At 43.3% G+C, this 18,490-nt stretch overlaps 2 protein-coding genes across 7 annotated transcripts in view; one reads left to right on the top strand and one right to left on the bottom strand.

Moving 5' to 3' along the window:
- Window positions 1-4,299, bottom strand: part of SLC35D4 (solute carrier family 35 member D4) — a 56,517-nt gene extending 52,218 nt beyond the window's left edge. For 3 of the 6 annotated variants that reach the window (XR_012763449.1, XM_075416322.1, XM_075416323.1), the window contains exons 1-2: window positions 4,163-4,299; window positions 2,373-2,419 (exon numbers count right to left, since the gene is read on the bottom strand). Coding sequence is in view for 5 of the 6 variants with exons in the window: in XM_075416322.1 (XP_075272437.1) it covers window positions 2,373-2,419; window positions 4,163-4,234 (119 nt within the window). In the remaining variant the exon portion in view is untranslated. Of the gene's footprint in view, window positions 1-1,095; window positions 1,521-2,372; window positions 2,420-4,162 lie in introns of those variants that run through there. The other 3 variants (XM_075416324.1, XM_075416326.1, XM_075416325.1) reach the window with 3 other exon arrangements.
- A 2,867-nt stretch (window positions 4,300-7,166) lies between these two features.
- Window positions 7,167-18,250, top strand: RIOK3 (RIO kinase 3). Its single transcript, XM_075416321.1, has 13 exons — window positions 7,167-7,335; window positions 7,983-8,104; window positions 8,957-9,102; window positions 9,231-9,335; window positions 9,876-9,985; window positions 10,707-10,850; window positions 11,719-11,846; window positions 12,967-13,155; window positions 13,596-13,755; window positions 14,733-14,813; window positions 14,902-14,991; window positions 15,355-15,462; window positions 16,902-18,250. Exons 1-13 carry the CDS (start codon window positions 7,270-7,272, stop codon window positions 17,001-17,003), a joined length of 1,551 nt encoding a protein of 516 aa, XP_075272436.1. The 5' UTR covers window positions 7,167-7,269; the 3' UTR covers window positions 17,004-18,250.
- Window positions 18,251-18,490: the final 240 nt, after the last annotated feature.

The following is an 18,490-nucleotide window of genomic DNA, read 5'->3' as shown; positions in this document are numbered from 1 at the left end:
GAGCACGACCTTAAAATCTACAGAATTTCTCGCAGCCCACTCACGACTCTAGTTATCTACTGTTTCTCTAGGTTACCAGGGATGGCACTATTCTGCTTTGAATCTTCATTTTTGTGGGCCTTCATTTCCTCCAATTTTTCTAGTACTTTGGTGCTTCCACCTTCTGTTTCAAATGTTTTGTAAATTACCATCTACCACAATTACCTTAGTGATGTTACTGAATCCCCATTTTATCACCTCTTCCCACGCAAGGTTTGCAATAATAGCGATGTTACAGCCATGAGAATCTGAAGACACAAGTGGGGCAAGGTTTGTGACAAGAGATTAATATCTTTTCATATATAAACTGTTATTGCTAGAATAAATAAAAATGATTTCAAGATTCAAAGACTCGCTTCGGCTGAAGTAATAAGCCCCAAGGATAACGTGTGTCGTCCTAGCAGTTTCAAACAGTAGCTCTATGACTTCCCATGGTTATTCACGCTGGGCTTAGATTACAAATTCCCTCCAACTCAGACTGCTTTTTTTTACCCCCTCTGCATCTTGTGCAACAAGCACCACGTAAAGTGTCATCAACAATAACATCATTACGCTGCATGACCCTCTGGAGAAAACACCTTTACAGCCAGATAACCTTGCATATAAACCACAACACTGTGGTTTTCTCACGGAAAAGGTATATAACCATTACATCCATTCTGCACTGACTTTACTGTCTAATGACTTGTCCTACCATAAAGGTGTTCCTTAGTCTATTATGGAAATAGTATGTGAGGCCTTAGAAGTTCTTGCACATAACTTGAAATTAGTAGTGATGCATATTTTTTTTTTAAGCCTTAAAATAAGTCACTAGCTTCCTTCTCTAAGCTAGTGGTTTTCAGAGAGGTGTTTCATGTTTCTTGGGTGAAAATCCTTAAACATCTAGCACAGTTCAGACAGATACTGTACTACAGTGTTAAATCACATCAACATCTGCAACAGGTATAGAGGTGATTTTATTATTCCCATTCATTGCAATGCATTTAAGCAATTATTTAAAATCTCTCTCACACATATGCAAATAAACAAATATCCACTCTTTGCAGTATAACATACAGTTGGACAGTGTCAGAGAAGAGCGAGCTCATTATCCACAGAGGTGTGATGAATATTCAATGCTACTATCACAGCTCACTTCATCTTTTTCAAATAAGGAGCATACGAGAGCTTAAAAGCCAGGTATCCCTGATGTTTGCTGCAGGGTTGACCATGCTCTATTCCAAGTCAGCGATGAATTCCCATCAACTTTATTGTGAAGAATTTCCTCTTGTCTCAGGTTTCAAGGACAGAAGTTGAAGTCAGTAACAGTTCCAGATCCTTAGCACTATGCGATACAGTCTTAGATTATATAGGGAACAAAAACAATGACAATGAACAACAGCATGAACTGAGAATAACACTCTTTTCCTCCTTTGTTCGTCTGTCATAGCTCTAAATGAAAGTGCATCTGAGCCACTTCATAATTTTCAAGGAAAGGTCACCTTTAAAAGTCAGAACGTATGGAAAAATATTAAGATGCTGAGACGCATTTCCAAATAACAGAAAAAGGAAATAACTGTGGTAACACAGATACCATGAGGCAGTTGCTTGCCACTGAAGTATGCTTTTTTACAGTTGATTTACCACACTTGGATTTTATACACGTTAGTCAAAACCCCTTCCTCTTATTATAAAAGCCTTCTGTGAGAGTGTGTGTGTGAGCTCAGCAGTAAAGGAATTAAAGATATCCAGTGTCACTGTGATCTCAAAAGAACAAACGGGGGAACACTTGACTCCAAGAGGCCCAATTTTCACTAAATGTCTCACAAATTATTAACAGCACTGATGGTACATATGGATACTTTACAAAACATTAAATTTCTCATTACACTCATTAAGATAAGACAGTGACTTGTGATGCAGAGTTACAACAAAGGCTAAGCATGAAAATAAGCAGCATTCTCTTTGTGCATGCCTGAAGATCAGTTTAAGGATGGTTTTTATTAACATAGTGAAAGAATATACCACAACTGCACATTATCCACGAATGACATTTCCAAAGAAGACAGATTGTACTATAATATCTACTTTTCTATGCTGAAGCATAAGACTTTCAGAAAAATGAGAAATTATGGAGTCCATGTATCTTAATTACATTACCATCGTGATGTTTAAAAATTAACCAAGACACCTTAATGAATGCCTTTTACTAAGGCTTCATGAAGTACGCTCTCTACAGGCAGCAAAAGCCAGTAATGACAAGAGGTACTAAGGTTAGCTTCAGCATGGAACAGCTAGACTTCCACTGCTTAAAGTCATTTTTCAGACAACTGTATTCTTAAAACAGTACTTACCCTTGGAAAAGGGTAGGGTAGGTAAATTTCAGGACAGACAGGACATACTGGAAAATAAATACCAAATTAATGGACATCAAACACCTACAGCTTATAACATTAACAAACAATCACAAGAGCAACAAAACACAAAAAGTTTCTACCAAAATAAAGAAAAATAAAAAGACAAAAAAAAAGTTTTCAGTACTTTCTGCTTGCATGCCAGGACTGCTGGATGCTGCCCCAGTCACTGTGGAAGGTAAGCAGACACTGAAGGACAACAGGTATGGAGTGGACACACTGAATGATGGAGAGGAGGCTACCTTCTGAATTGCTCTTCAACTTTCTGAGCACACTCCATGCATTGCGTTGAACGGGAAAAGTATTAACAGGAACAAAAAGACACAAGCACTTGTCAATTAAAATCATACCATACCACAGAGGCAACCTTTGGCAGACTCAAGACCTATAACCTTAAGTAATCATCTCCTGATGATTAATTCATCTTTGTGACCTAACACGTCGTTTTGAGTAAAATATTAAACAGTCCATAAAGCCCTTTGGAGATGTAACATATGGGGGGAAAAAAGCAAAGCCTCTGTGTCGTTGCTTTAGTATGCTTTGTCAGGGTCTGTGTGTATGGATGCTAGTGTCTTTTCCCACTATATATGTATATATGCAAATATGAGGCAGAAATACATATGCTTTTTGATGTGTATATCAGGATCTAACAACTTCCCATAATGACGTATATAAATACCATTTCTGCAAAGGAGAGTGATGACTGAAGCTTCCTCAGAGGAAAGGAAAGGTACCTGCCATTCCTCCCAGGAGCCAGCGGAAGTTGTCAGTGGCAAAAGCAGAAGCTGAAAGCTTTCAACAGAGAGGAAACTTTGCACTTTGCAAGGTCCAGCTTTCAGGTGCAGGGGGTGTCACTACAAAGCTGGCATCAACGTACAGAGACAAGGCGTGTCGATTCACAAAGGGTGACATTACACATATACTTGTCTGAACTGCCAGACGGGTTTTAAATCAGGACAATATACCTGCACGTGTCCCCACTTCCATTTACAAGCCAACTGCAACAACTGAAAGGTCTATATTCTGGTTATTTTTAATTCCGTTACACTAAAACCTACATTCAAGTTTGAAAATGGAGGCCCTGTGTCAAAGTCCTTCCAACATCCTCTCAAGAACAGCTAAGCCAAGACCCTTTTCCAACGCGTGCCGCAGTCCGGCAGCTCTTCCAGCCCCTTTCTGCTTAACTGACCACTGCCCCCAGCACTCCGCCAAATCAAGGGCACTGCCTCTCCCTACGCACTCTGCTTCACGCCTGGGCTTCGGTCTGCTTCTGGGCATCCTTAGCGGCAAGCGCACCTCGGGAACAGAAACCGGTGCCGAGAAGAGGTTTCATTTTCACCTCCGAAACGCTGCTTTTCCCTAACTCTCCCTCCGAAACCCCCACCCCGGCTGCTTCAAACCCATCTTTTCTTTCAGAAACCTGCACCAGAAACACAGACGCACTCTCTAATAAACAGGAGAGCCAGGAGCAGCTACCCCACCTCTTCCTCCGAGAGCGGGCGAACTACCCTGAACTACGTTCAGACTACACAGTTTTACCCACGACGTGGCCATCTCCAGCCCACTTCTCCTGCTTCGACATTTCAGCAGCACCGACAGGCGCCCGGTGGGAAGCAAACACCCACCCACACCCACACCCACACCCACACACACCCCCCACACCCACCCACCCCCACCCCCACCCCCGAGGCTGGGGCGGCTCCGCGCCGCCCCCGCCCGCCGTCCCTCACCTTGTTGGTGAAGCAGGAGGCCAGGTAGAAGAGGCAGAAGGCGAGGCCGCCCGCCGGCCTCTTCAGATACATCTGTCACCGCCGGACCCGCCACCGCCCCGCCGCCGCCGCCCGCCCGGCGGCCGCCATCGCGGCGACACGTGGCGCCGCGGCCGCGCCAATGGGCGCCGGGCACCCGCCCCGGGCCCCGCCTCTCAGGGGCGGCTGCAGCGGCGGGGAGCCGGGCAGGGGGGGCTGGCAGCGGTCGGTCGGAGGCCGGGCGGGCAGCCCTGTGCCGGGCGGCACCGAGAGCGGCGGGGCCCGCGGGGCGAGGGCGGTGACCCTGCTCCTCCGCTCCCCTCCGGTGAGAGCCCGCCGGGAGCCCCCCGCCCAGCTCTGGAGCCCTCAGCACAGGAGAGACATGGACCGGCTGGAGCGGGGCCAGAGGAGGCCACAAAACTGATCCCAGGGCTGGAACACCGCTCCTGTGAGGACCGGCTCAGGGAGTCGGGGCTGTTCAGCCTGGAGAAGGCTCCAGGGACACTTTACTGCGGCCTTTCCGCACTGAATGGGGGCTGATCGGAAAGGTGGGGACAGGCTGCTTAGCAGGGCCTGTTGCGTTAGGACCAAGGGTAATGGCTTTAAACTAAGGGAGGGCAGATTTAGACTGGATATAAGGAAGAAATTCCTTACAGTGAGGGTGGTGAAACGCTGGCACAGGCTGCCCAGAGAGGTGGTCGATGCCCCGTCCCTGGAGACACTCAAGGCCAGGTTGGACAGGGCTTGAGCAGCCTGGTCTGGTTGGAGATGCCCCTGCTCAGTGCAGGGGGGCTGGGCTAGATGGCCTCTTAAGGTCCCTTCCTGCCCAACCCCTTCTCTGATTCTGCAATACTGTGATTCATCGGTGACGTGTAAGCTATGAGTACCCCAGGGAGGTAGGGAAGCAGTGACAGACATGCCCTACCTAGTCACGATTACTTTTATTGCAGCCTGGGTAAGCCTGGTGCTTCCCAGAACTGGTGTTAGCAAGGCCCCGTCGCTGCAGTCCCCACCCGGACTTTGCTCGGGCAGTGCACAGTACGGGGCTCTCCCTCTGCACGTACGCCCTGGGCAAAGCAGCATAAACAAGGAGCTGAGCGTGGCCTAAACTGGGGGGCGAGGGGGGCACTGACTGTTAGACCAGAGGCCACATCCAGCCCACAAAATCAGCCCCACCTGCAACATTTAGCCTCAAAAGACAAAGTCAGCAGGCAGGGCACGACAGGTCTCCGCTGCGCCACGACAAACTCAAGCATTTTGATCCACCAGACAGAGCTCTATCTGGTTGGTCAGGAGGTGGCCCAAAACCGATACCGGGTGTCCAGCACTGGAAGGTCTGGTCCGTCCAGGCCTACAGAGACGGCTGACATCCCGCCGTAACGGATGCGGCAGGGGTGGCAGGGTGGGTGATAACACAGCGTCTCCACATGTGTCTCTGTAAGCGTGTCAAATGTGTGTTCTGCAGACAGAAGTATAATTTACATTGCACCACAAAATCAGCCTGTAAAGCTTGAAAAAAGCATAAGAAGAGTTTACAGGTATCTACAAAGACCAGTGTGAGAGTGTGATAAGAACACTTTTGGCTTTTTATTTTAACTGAGTGTCATTCTCACGCAAAACATTACAGCGATGCCTCCCTCTGTGTTTCTTGCAGTCATTCTTACCGCAAGTGGAAGACTCGGGCAAAGATGATACCTCTTCCTACAGCGAAATGCAGAGGCAGGTTTGAATTCCTCTAAGTCAGTTACAGTGAGGGGTTAAGAATGAAGATAGCAATTCATGCCAATGTTGTTTATCATGACTAACTTGAATCACAGATTAAGTAATTGCTGTACAGCTTTGGAATTATTTTGAGTAATATGAAGGGAAGTTTCTGCTCTATTTTTTTAACTATTTTTATTAGGAGATGTGAATGTGTGGCAAATTATTTTATTTACATGTCATTTTACACAGCATTTCTTCTTAATACAATTCAGTTCAAAGCTTGATCCATTCATATGGCCGCACCTTGAGTACTGAGTTGAGTTTTGGGCCCCTCACCACAAGAAGGACACTGAGGGGCTGGAGCGTGTCCAGAGAAGGGCAGCGAGGCTGGTGAGGGGTCTGGAGAACAAGTCTTACGAGGAGTGGCTGAGGGAGCTGGGGTTCTTCAGTCTGGAGAAGAGGAGGCTGAGGGGGGACCTTACTGATCTCTACAACTACCTGAAAGGAGGTTGTAGTGAGGCAGGTGTTGGTCTCTTCTCCCAGGTAACTAGCGATAGGACAAGAGGCAATGGCCTCAAGTTGCATCGGGGAGGTTTAGAGTGGATATTAGGAAAAAATTATTTACTGAAAGAGTGGTCAGGCATTGGAACAGGCTGCCCAGGGATGTGGTGGAGTCCCCATCCCTGGAGGTGTTCAAAAAACACATAGATGTGTCACTTCAGGACATGGTTTAGCAGCCATGGTGGTGTTGGTCTGACAGTTGGACTTCATGGTCCTAGAGGTCTTTTCCAACCTTAATGGTTCTGTGAGTCTATACAAGAGGTTGTGGAGTTGAGGACTAATCAGGTGGTAATTAAGAGACTAATACAAAAGGCTTATTTCTGAAAATTAAAAACTGAATAAAAAGACGTAGGAATATTAAGTCACGGTTAATGTCTTTTTTAAATCAAGAACTACCAGAACCGGCTTTCTCAATCAGTGCCTGTGCAGCCGTGCCCCAGGGATGACTCTATCGGGGCAGCAGGGCCCCGCCTTGCCACTGCGCTCACCGACGGACCTGACCCCTCCGGCCAGAGGGGACCGCAGGGGGCCCGGCAGCCACCCTCACCCCCCGAGGGGCGGCGGGGGAGAAGCGACCGCTTCCCGCCAGGGCCGCGGGCGGAGGTGGGCAGAGGCACACCGGCACCGCCCGCACCGTCCCGACCGCAGGCCGGTGACATCACCGGAAAGGCGGGTGGGGCCCCGAGCCGCCGGCCAATGGGGAGCCTGACGGCAGGTGACGGTAGGAGAGAGCGGGGGAGAACCCGGAAGGTTTCGCGTTTGGAGCGTCGCTGCCCCGCGGAGAGCCCCCGCCGCCGCCGCCGCCCGCCCGTGCTCGCGCGCAGATGGACCCGGTCGGAGTCGCCGTCGCCCCCCCCGAGGCCGGGCCGGGCCCCGCCTGGCGCAGCAAGGTGAGCGCGGGCCCGGCCGGGCGCTGCCGGGCCTTGGCGGCGGCCCCTCGCCCGACGGGGCCGTGGAGGTGCGGCCGGCGCCGGCCTGGCGCCTCGGGGCCGGAGGGGGACAGAGGCGCGTCGGTGCGCGGGCACTGTCGCCGGCCGACCGCGGCCCCGGTACGCGGCCGCCCTCTCCCTCCGGGCGGGCCGAGGCCGTCTGGGGGAACCGCGGCGGAGCTGCCCGAGGCGGTGGCGAGGGACGGGGCCCGGCGCGGCGCGCTGCCGCCGGCCGTTATCGGCTGGGCGGAGAGGACTGCTGCGGGGCCCCGATAAACGGGTCGCTTGTCGCCCGGGTGAGCGGGGAGCCGGGCCGAGGTGAGCCCGGTAGTGGAGGCGGTGAGTCACAGCGTGCCGGCCCCCGCTTCCCCGGGCCGCCCCCAGTAAGTGACCATCAACATCCTTCCAGTCACAGTTCTCCCTGCCGAGTTTGTGAAACTACTCCTTGAGGTATTTTCTGTAACTTGGCTCACCATACTTAATATCCGTGGAAGACAAGCTCTCATAAGACTACCTGAGCTTACTTTAGAGCCAGTGATAGCTCGTTGTCCTGGTTGTTACATTGCCGCTGCATTTCTTGCTGACTTGAACAAAATGGTGATTCGCAGTGTCCGTGGGGAGCCCCCAACACGACATCGATATCGTGTTCCCTTGCTGATGTAATGAGTGAACAGCTGGCGAAAGAGTTGCAGGTAGAAGAAGAAAATGCTGCGTTTCCTGAAGTGGTTGCGTAAGTTTAAATCCTGGATTAGTGATCTCCGTCATTGTGAGGCCACCTTCTATCTCTTGTGTGTCTTACAATGTGCTTAAGGTGTAGTGATGTAGTAAATGCTTTGCCTGTTACCTCCTAACTCTGGTTCTTCAGGTCTTTTTCAGTGAAGATGGCTTCCCCAGTTAAAACTCTTCATTAGGTTCTCTTCTCTGTGACCTTTCCTTCTTTCTTGATACTTTCTTCACATTGTTTTGGGTGCCTTAAGCCAGTCTGTAACTTACGTTTTGAGAAATGTTGTCAGAAATGTTTTTTTTTTAGTTCCTTTTTAGAGGTTCTTGTTAACAGCATACGATGTTACTTCGAGAACTGTCAGGCGTATCGCCTGTATCCTCCTAATACTTCAAAGCTCTAAACATAAGCCAAGAGTTTACTAGTTCTAAAGTCATACAGGTTTTGCCTGCGGTCTTTTCTCTGAAGCAAAGCAACACTGTTGTTTTTTGGTTTTGTTGTTTTTTTAATTTTTTTTAATGCATTTATTTATAAATATATATATACACACATACACCTGTATGACTTCTTTCTTTTTCATGAAGAGCGTCTTAAAGATAAAGCCTAATGCTTCTTACAGAATGGTAAACAAGTAAAAGTTTAAGTAATACTTGCATTGTAAAGGAGTGGCAAAGAGAAGTAAACTCGTGCTCTGTTAATATTTAGTGTTGGCTTGGAGATGGGGGGCAGACAGTGGAGATCCATTAGTTTCTGTGCAACTCTGCATGAGGTCTTTCGTAGAGTGATGAAATGGTATAAAGAGGTGTTTCTGTTTAGGTTACTGTGTTTAATTTTTTCAATTTCTGTTTTCATTTTACATAGTGTTGCTGAAGGACCATTTATTACGGGAGAAAATGTCGACACTTCTAGTGACCTAATGCTAGCTCAGATGCTGCAGATGGAATTTGACAGGGAATATGATGCACAGCTTCGGCGTGAAGAGAAGAAGATCAATGGAGATAGCAAAGGTACCCTCATCAGAAGAAATATTTTTGCTTTAGAGATGTTCTTGGCACTCTGCTTAAGTTGACAGAGCTGCGAGGAAGTAGCAAATCCCCGGTAATCACAGACATGTTTGTTTGCTTTGTTTCTCAAGTCTCCATATCCTTTGAAAATTATCGGAAGGTACATCCCTATGACAGCGACAGCTCAGAGGATGAGGTTGATTGGCAGGATACTCGTCATGATCCTTATAGAGCAGGTATGTGGCAGTTTTAAACAATATGACTTCTTTGGTTAGTAGACCTAAGAATGTGACATAATTAAATTAGGTTTTTTGAATGTAAGGAGACATACCAGTTGTATGTGAAATGAGGTCACCTGGTTGGGAGGTGTTATGCAGGAAGCTGGGTGGGTAACTTCAGGGTTCTGTCTGCCAGTATATTGGCTTCAGTGGCTGAATCTGGTAAAGTATTGTACAGCGCAAGTATGGTGGGATATGCATATCTGTCATCTACGTTTGGCTAGGGCTGCCTGCACATGACACTGAATATTCCTGTCTTTAATCCGCCAGAAGTGTGTCTGGCACCCCAGAGAAGGCAGAGAAGTAAGTCATAATATAGCAAAAGAAGCTGGCATGTTTAGGATAAGAGACGACTGCATTAAGGTCATACAATTGAAGTATTTTATTCTGTTTAATAAGTAAAGTTCTGTTACTTTTGTGAGCATTGTGGAACCTTTATGACCATTAGTTACGTTTGTTTAGATGTAAAGTTAGATTTATGTTTCTCACTGCTGGCAGATAAACCTACTACTACACCAAGAAAGGGCTTCACAGGAAAAGGAAAAGATATTACTACTAAACACGATGAAGTGGTATGTGGAAGAAAGAACACTGCTCGCATGGAAAATGTAAGTGAAAACTTAACACTGTGTGTAAAACTGGAGTGCTGTAATTCAGCCAAGGAACTAATGTTTGTACATCTGTGCTACTGCACCTGGTGCTGATTTTTTTTTTTCTCTGACATCAGATGAAAGTAATACGGTGTCTAGATCAGTTATTCAAACTGGCAGTTTGAGTTGCGCATGGTTTTTGTTTAACAATAGTCTGTTAATGACTGTGATTCAAGAATTTGCAGAGAACTGTTTTGGCAAAACAAAACTATCAGTAAGTTTGGTACACAGGCAAGTGAAACACCAAGGCTATTTTTGGAAAGCATAGCTATCGTGTAACCTTTTTTTTTTTTTTTAATTAATTCTGCCTGATGAGCCAAGTAACTTATTTTCAGTCAGTCGTTTGACTCGGAACTTTTCAGTCTGTTTATCCATAGTACATACCTTCTGTTTTCTGTAACATAACTGGTACAACTTCTGCAAATAAGGAAATGCTGCAAGTGCTATTTTTACAGGATGTTAGGTAATCTCATACCAATTTAGGCAGAACTTCGAGTTCTGAGTTTAGAGCTCTATGTTTTTTAACGTAGTGATATAACACAACATTACACAAAGTGGGTTTCACGTAGATCCTAATGTACCCTAGGTTTTTGCAAATCAGAGTGAGAAATTTCTGCTTGTGCCAACTTTTGGTGTCTGCTAGTAACAATGCTTAAATTTCTGTTATTTCTACTTGTAGTTTGCACCTGAGTTCCAAGTTGGGGATGGAATCGGGATGGACTTAAAGCTGTCAAATCAGGTCTTCAATGCCTTAAAGCAGCACGCGTACTCTGAGGAACGTCGAAGTGCAAGGCTTCATGAAAAGAAGGAGCACTCCACTGCTGTATGTTTTTAGTAAAGTCTCTCTCTCTCTTTTTTTTTTTTTTTGTTTTTTGTTTTTGTGTAACAGCTGAGCACTGTTTTGGTAACTCCTTGAATCACTGGATTTTTAGTAAAGCAGTTAAGCGATATTATGTTAGCGTTGCTGAAGGAGATGGTGTCAGCCAGCTCCTACTAGGAAAAGGCTGTCTCTATTTGAGCTGGATTATTGAGAGAGCTGTACAAAAACAAGAGCAAGCAACTTCCATGTTTCTTCTTTTTGTCTTTTTAAACTTGTCTGTTAATCAGCTGCAATGAGTAAACTACCTAGAAATTATTTATGGAAACCATCCAGAGGACTGGAGCATCCTCTGCAGCTGAATCATGTGACTCCAGCTATCTGTCTTCATAGCAAGTTTCAGGAAGATGAGGTGACCAAGTGAACTCTGACTTAATAATTTAGGACGTTAGTTGATACACTTCATGGGTGAGTTTAGAGCAGGGCCTCTGGTAATTCCTGCTGTGGACTTCTTCAAATTTGGGTGTTTTGCTTTATGTTATTGTTACTGATGTAAAAGGACTATAGAAAGTGCTGTTGGGGTCACGGTCTGTACTTTATGTATAATTGATAAAATACTGTGTGTGCTACAGAGCTGACGAGGTACCTGAGAGTATTAAATCTTAAGGACTAAAGATGACAGTGCTGGAGCAGTTTGGCTTTGCTTCATCTGTCTGTTTTTTTTGATGTTTTGGATTTTTTTATCAGTTGAGAGAATGCTCTTCACACATTATTGTTTTCACCTAGTTGAACACTTGCAGTATATAAATACTCTAAACTCCCTGTATAGCAAAGAATTATTTTAATGAACTGAGTATTCATTTCTTGCCTGTAGGAGAAAGCAGTGGATCCTAAAACGCGTTTACTTCTGTACAAGATGGTCAATGCTGGGATGCTGGAGACAATCACAGGCTGCATCAGCACAGGAAAAGAATCTGTTGTTTTTCATGCATATGGAGGAAAGTAAGTATATTGTTTGTTACTGACAGTAGCCTTAAGTACCAGAGACAGCTTAAAAAGCGGAAACTACAAAAATATTTAAACAATTTGCACTTTTTTAATTCCCAAGACTTAACATTTGTATTCATGTACACGCAGATAATAATAAAATCTGAAAAGCAGATGATACTAACTGTAAAGTAAAAAAATCCCCACTTTCCTCCTTGGAGACCATTTAATGAACGGGGAAAAATCCACTGTAGCTTTCTGTAGGAAAATATGTACTCCTTCTGTAAAAGAGAAGTCTTGAGATTTTGAGGAACTCTTTCCACTGACCTGTCTCACAATACAGAGGTGTCATAATGACCTTAGGCTACCTGAAGATTGGCTTTCCACACAAATCGATGCATTATCAGCTCCATCTGTGCAGTTCAGTGGAGCTGCTGTTTGTTTACCTTGAGAAGAATATTGGGATGCTATTTGCTTTGCAAGTCATGCAAGAATCTACTTTTAAAGACTACCATGCCAGAAGAATTGTAGTACATTAGTAGTGATTGTAGTGCATTGAAACGCCACTAGTTTAAAGTGAGTTAAGAAAGAACTAATAAAACCCAAATACAGGTAACATATTTAGAGATAGGAGAGAGAGGCAGATTGCGGCTGAGGAGAAAAGATGCTTCTTTTTTAATTGAACTTTGCTTGAATGATGTTCAGGAGTGTTCTTTTGCTTAGTGTTGTTCAATGGGGAATATCTTTGTGGTGCTGAACAAAACATTGCAATACTACCATTACTGTTCTAATGCAAGACTTTTTTCACTTGTAATTTCTCGAAGCAAGTACATCCATTAACAGGGCTTATTAGCTATGACACTTAGGTAAAATATTAACAAATTGGCAGATGGAACCTATTTGGTAAGCAACATGTAATGAAAATGCCAAAGCCCCCAAATTCATATATAAGCTTAATCATAGAACTCTTGTAAAACTTAACTTGAATTTGCTTCCAAATTTGATAGAAAATCAGATCTTTTCCTCTCTTGTATTAAAAATTGCTATATCTTGCGGTGTTTATGAAAAAACCTAAACATGCATTTGTAAAGATGTGAATAGTTAACTTTGTTATATATTTGACTTTTTCCATGAGAAGTGCAACTGAAGATAAAGTTATGCCTCCAGAATGTGCCATCAAAGTGTTTAAAACAACTCTCAATGAATTCAAGAACCGTGACAAATACATTAAGGATGACTACAGATTTAAAGACCGCTTCAGTAAATTGAATCCACGAAAGGTTATTCGTATGTGGGCTGAGAAAGAAATGCATAACTTAACAAGGTAAAGAAAAAAATAAGTGTAGTTGCCAAATGTCTGTAGGTTTCCTCGTCTCTGTTTAAGGACGTTACGCTACATCTGGGTAGAAGTTTAGATTTTGTTTTTAGGCTGAACAATATATAACCTGGTGCAGATTGAATAATGAATTACAGTTTAATGAATTGTCAGCATTTTCAGTGATTAGGCAGCAGAATTTAGAAGCCAATGAAACTAACAGACTCTAGCTGTAAAAGTAATTAGCTTTCATTGAGCATTTTTAGACCCACTTACGACTTTAAGATTTGAATTTTCCTATGTGAAATATTGTGACTTTTTGACTCTGGGTAAAGTTTCTCACACGCAGCTCTCAAAGATTGGAAATAGGCAAGCAGGAACTAGAACTGTAGGATTGTGGGGGTTTTTGTTTTGTTTTTTGTAATAGGTATCTGTTTTCTGATCCACAGAATGCAAGATGCAGGAATTCCTTGTCCTCAGGTGGTTATCCTTAAGAAGCACGTCTTGGTTATGTCTTTCATTGGCCAGGATCAAGTCCCAGCTCCTAAACTAAAGGATGTAACACTTAGTAGTGAAGATATGAAAAAGGCCTACTGTCAGACTCTTAATGTAAGACAGTGCTGATTTCTCCAATTCTGGGTTGTGTTTTCTTTTAGGGGAATAACTTAAAGGACAAATCAGTATTTATTTACTTTTCAGGATGCTTGCATCACTTTCAAGATACGGAGTCCAAAGTCTTATTTTGCTGCTGTTTAATGTGTGACTTAGAATAAATAGGAAATTATGCACTTAAAAAAAAAATAAATTGAATCTCAATCTGAGTAGAAAACATGGTGGAACTTGATGACAAATGGATATTTAGCAGCAGAGAAACTGTGAGGAAGTAGTCCTCCTTTTATAGAAGCAGTATGTGGTTTAGAGAGTTCTCAGAATGCTTTCTGGGCTTACCGAATGCCTAATGTACAATGCTTAAGCACTCTCCCCTCCCCATCCCTCTTTTTAACAAATCTAGAAATCAGAGAATGAATTACAGTATTTCATGGTGGATACTTCACTTTCTATTGTCTGCTGTAATTGGTTCAAAACATGTACCTGCTAACTGTTGCTTCCTACAGCCATTAAAAAACCCCAACCAACCAGCCCAGCAGCTTGATAATGTGAGTGGGCTGTGCCTCAAATCTTGAGACCAGTAGAGCAACACGACCATGTTTTAAATGAATGTGCATGCTAGCTAGGATTCAGTATCTGAAATGGTGCGACTTCTTTCCTGTGTGATAGGGGTGAGAATGATGGGTATATTTAGAGAATGTGTTTATCTGTTTCATGCACTTGAACTGGTTGGCAGAGCTGACATGAGTTTACCAGACTGATTCTTCTGACTTGCCAAAGCTAAGCTCAGTGATAAAAGTTTAGTTTGCTGGCAGTTTACCAAAACTATGATTTCCTGTATGAAACTTCATTGAAGGGTTGGAAGAAAATCGTGTAATTTGGGTGGGTTATTGGGGAGAGGCTTTGTTTTGTTATAGTCGTGCAAACTGTTTATTTGGAGTATAGCATACTTCATTCATTCGTTTTGTTCTTTGTAGATGATGCAACAGTTGTATAAGGAGTGCAACCTGGTCCATGCAGATCTGAGTGAATACAACATGCTTTGGCATGATGGGAAGGTGAGTATATTCTTAATGTGGGAGGGAAAGGTTTCATCTAATGTGAAATGTTGATAGAAAGTGAATTGTTGTCTCTCTGTGACTGCAGGTCTGGCTCATCGACGTCAGTCAGTCTGTGGAGCCAACCCATCCTCATGGACTGGAGTTTTTGTTCAGAGACTGTAGGAACGTTTCACAGGTAGGACCCCTCCATCTGACAATCCTCTGTTATGGTGAATGTTTTCCAAGATAAAACCAATTCAGAGCTAACTAAAAATCGTCCAGTACAACTCTGTAAAAAACTATCACCAACACCTATATATATAAAAGACTACTCTTGCATATTGTCCATACCGATGGTGGCGTTCTCCAAAAGGGGAAAAAAGTGTGAAAGAACAAAACGGCACCACTGGAACTTAAAACTTCTTTCAGTTATTTTTTTATCTGTAGGTCAACAAAAGCAAAAATGTCATTTTGACTAAATGTTGTAACTTGGGGAAGGAAAAGGAGTATTTTGTTCTGGTTAATAAAGTGTTTAATGTGTGCTTTTTGTGTTGACTAGTTCTTCCAGAAAGGAGGTGTGGCAGAAGCGCTTAATGAGCGTGAACTCTTCAATGCTGTCTCAGGTTTAAATATCGCAGCTGACAATGAAGTAGACTTCCAAGCAGAGGTATAGCTTTCTCTGTGTCTAACACTTTATAGTTAGTTATAGTAGCTATCATAATATCTTAACTCTCCCAAAACGTGATTGTTTTGAGCTAGTACAAATGTTTTCAGAAACTTAGATTGACAGACCTCTCTACCCTCTTTCCTGATCTGCCTGCTCCCAAGTGTAAAGGGCTTCAAGTCGCATGTAATTGCTTCTTTCAGTGTTAAGGGAAATTTAGTGATCTGTTTGAGTTTAAAAGCTAGCTCTGTTGTCTTTCCCTACATATGTTAAAGGCTATGCAGAGGAAGGAAAGCTGGGTTAAAAATAATAATTGCTCTACTGCTTATTTTTCATGTTTTAGATTTTAACTTACTTGAATTTAAAGTTTAGGCTAGCATTTTCAATTTTCAGGCATAAAATCATGTTAATGTAAATATGGACTAGGAATCTTTGGTCACCTTTGGCTTTTAGTTTTCAAATTTTAGCTGTAATTCCTCAAGGCATGCATCCTGATACCAGACATTCCATATTTACTGATTAAAGTAAGAGCTACATGGCAATTCTACTCTACTCAATTCCTAATGACAGTGTAGGTTTTTGCTAGTCCAACATGTAGTAGGTGGGAGCTTGAAACTAGTTAACTCCCGGGTTAGGTCCCCAAACTGAGGAAGAGGTAAAGGGAACACAGTGTCACTGTTCCAAGATCCTTATGTATCGGTTAATCAGGCAAAAAACAGTTCCCTCACTGGCTGTCTTGTGAGCATTGGGGTGGGGGCTGTGTTTATTGTTGTTTCATGTCATCTTTTTTGCTTAGAAGTTTTATGGGAAAGGCTGACATTGCTGTTCACAGGTAGGTGAATTTGAGCAGCCCATCCTTAAACTTCAGACTTAATTTTAGTTACTAGTGACTAAAGTCAATCTCCCCTGGAGTACAAGAGGAAGTAATCCAAAATAACAGTCTGAAGATCACAAGCTATTGTACTGCGTTACATTGTTTGTGCAAAACATTTAGGTACAACTGTCTTCAACTTTCACCATTAAAAGTGGTTGCAGTGGATTTGTCATCTTAGTATTACTTGGAATTTCTCCAGTGCTGATGGATTGGCTGAGTTACAGTAGAGGCGTTCAGATTTGGAGAAAGGGACACTTCTGTACTTTGGGCAATACAGCTGAAGTCATAAGACTCATCCAGTCCTGCCCTGCAACTCCTGCACGTCAGCTCCCTATCATGAAACTATAAAGGAGTGCTGCTCGTGTTACTGACTTGTCGAGAACAGATATTCCAAGCTGTAATTCCAAAGGACGTTGCTCCACAGGTGTGACTGAATCATTGAAATGGCAATATTGTATATACCTGATCAGTCACCTAAAGCTACCTTTTAACACTGTTTAGAAATAGAAATATTCTGGCACAGGCGTGGGTTTATGATTTCAGCATCAATTTATTTTTGGCTCTCTAGATTGAAGCTTTGGAGAAGATGAATGAAGATCATGTGCAGAATCATGGAAAGAAACTGTCGATGTTTTCAAGCAATGGAGACCCACCTATATATGATGAATAGCACTGAGTGTGTAGCTGCTAATGATACACAAATTTACTGCTTCTAACTGTGTTGGTGCAGTGGTAAATGTCAGCTACCAATGTCACGAGAGTGGTTGACTGGGAGTACCAAAATGGAAAACACAGCAAGCATACGGTGATGCCTCTGTGTCTTTTTTAAACGTAGCCCACACGTCAGGCTGGCACTGTGAGAATGGACTGTCACTACCTCTTCAGATGGTCTGACAACTTCACCAGTTGCCCCATTATGTTAGACTAATGTAGCTGAGGTGGTGATTTTGCATGATTCAGAGCATATATGTTTTAGGTTTGGTTTTTGTTTTTTTTTTTTTCATTTAAAACCATCTAGATCATCTAAAGTATTTAGTGGGAAAGCATACTAGGAGAGTCCCTGTTTTTTTCCTACTGCTACTTGAAAAACTACTTTAAAATTGTGTATGGACACAGTGTCGATGAACCTTCCATCCTTCTCCACCAAAGGCAAAATGAAAAGTCAAACTGTGCACTGTAGTCGTATGAAAATGTTAATTTAACAAACCAATGTCTTTATATATGCAAGAGTCTGGACGTTTTTGTTTGAAGTACGTGGAATGTGGCTCTAACTATCTCTGTAAATGCAGCTGGGTATTACATGAGAAACAGACTTGAATCCAACCAGCAGAGGACTTCTTTGGTGACCCACCAGGAAATCCTGTGGGCTGCAACCAAGTTGCGTAACAAAGAGCAAGTTCAGTTAGCTTCACTGTTAATACACAAGTGGTTCCAAGAACTCAGTGCAAGCAGAAAAATGTTATCTATAATAATCGTGGGTCTAAACTGAAATTCTGGGTTGCATTCTTACTCACCCCAAAGATAATAATAGACTAGGAAAACTAAATATTGAACATAATTATTTTTAAATAAAGCTTTTTGCATAGAAGTGCAAAAAGAAACCTCAAATTTATCTCTTTCTCATGCTTTTATTCTTAATGTCAGTCTTTTTATTTTAGCAAGTGCGAAAAATCCAGCAATGTTTTTCTCTAAAACCACACATTTAAAGATGAACTGATGTAGTGGGATGGTTTGGAATTAAGTAATTCTTATCAGCTTATTTTTCACTGGTTGCTGTTTCTGATGCTGCTCTTTATCAAGCAGAATATAGTGTTGCTACGTGTGACATTCTCACAGTGTGCTGTGAAAGTGATTTTTTTTTTTTTTTTTCTTGGTTGAAAAACTGGTGGTGAAGTAAAAACTTAAGATCTTGTGGTAGTATTCTTGCGTGGTTCTTTGCATCGTACAGGTCTTTGTTGATCCTCAGTGCTGTGCTAAAGCAGTCTTAGGGTAGGATTACACTAATTCATTATAACAACAGAAAAATGACTATTTTGGTGGGTACTACATAAACAGTGAACAACCTTGCCATTTTTGCCAGTTTCATCCCAGTACTTGGATCCTCTTCCCTTTTCTAAATGTGACAGTTGTCTAGCATTTACCCCTTGCTTCTGAAAT

The sequence above is a fragment of the Opisthocomus hoazin genome, chromosome 3 (genome assembly GCF_030867145.1).
Source record: "Opisthocomus hoazin isolate bOpiHoa1 chromosome 3, bOpiHoa1.hap1, whole genome shotgun sequence".
Taxonomy (NCBI): Eukaryota; Metazoa; Chordata; class Aves; order Opisthocomiformes; family Opisthocomidae; genus Opisthocomus; species Opisthocomus hoazin.
Note: the sequence above shows the minus strand (reverse complement) of the source record. Positions and strands in the feature narration are given on the sequence as shown.

Bases quoted from the DNA above. Each gene is read 5' to 3' on its own strand.
- RIOK3 (XM_075416321.1), top strand. From the start codon at position 7,270: ATGGACCCGGTCGGAGTCGCCGTCGCCCCCCCCGAGGCCGGGCCGGGC. The intron at 9,986-10,706 runs GTAAGTGAAAAC...TTCTACTTGTAG, and splicing joins ACACTGCTCGCATGGAAAAT to TTTGCACCTGAGTTCCAAGT. The intron at 14,992-15,354 runs GTAGGACCCCTC...TGTGTTGACTAG, and splicing joins ACTGTAGGAACGTTTCACAG to TTCTTCCAGAAAGGAGGTGT.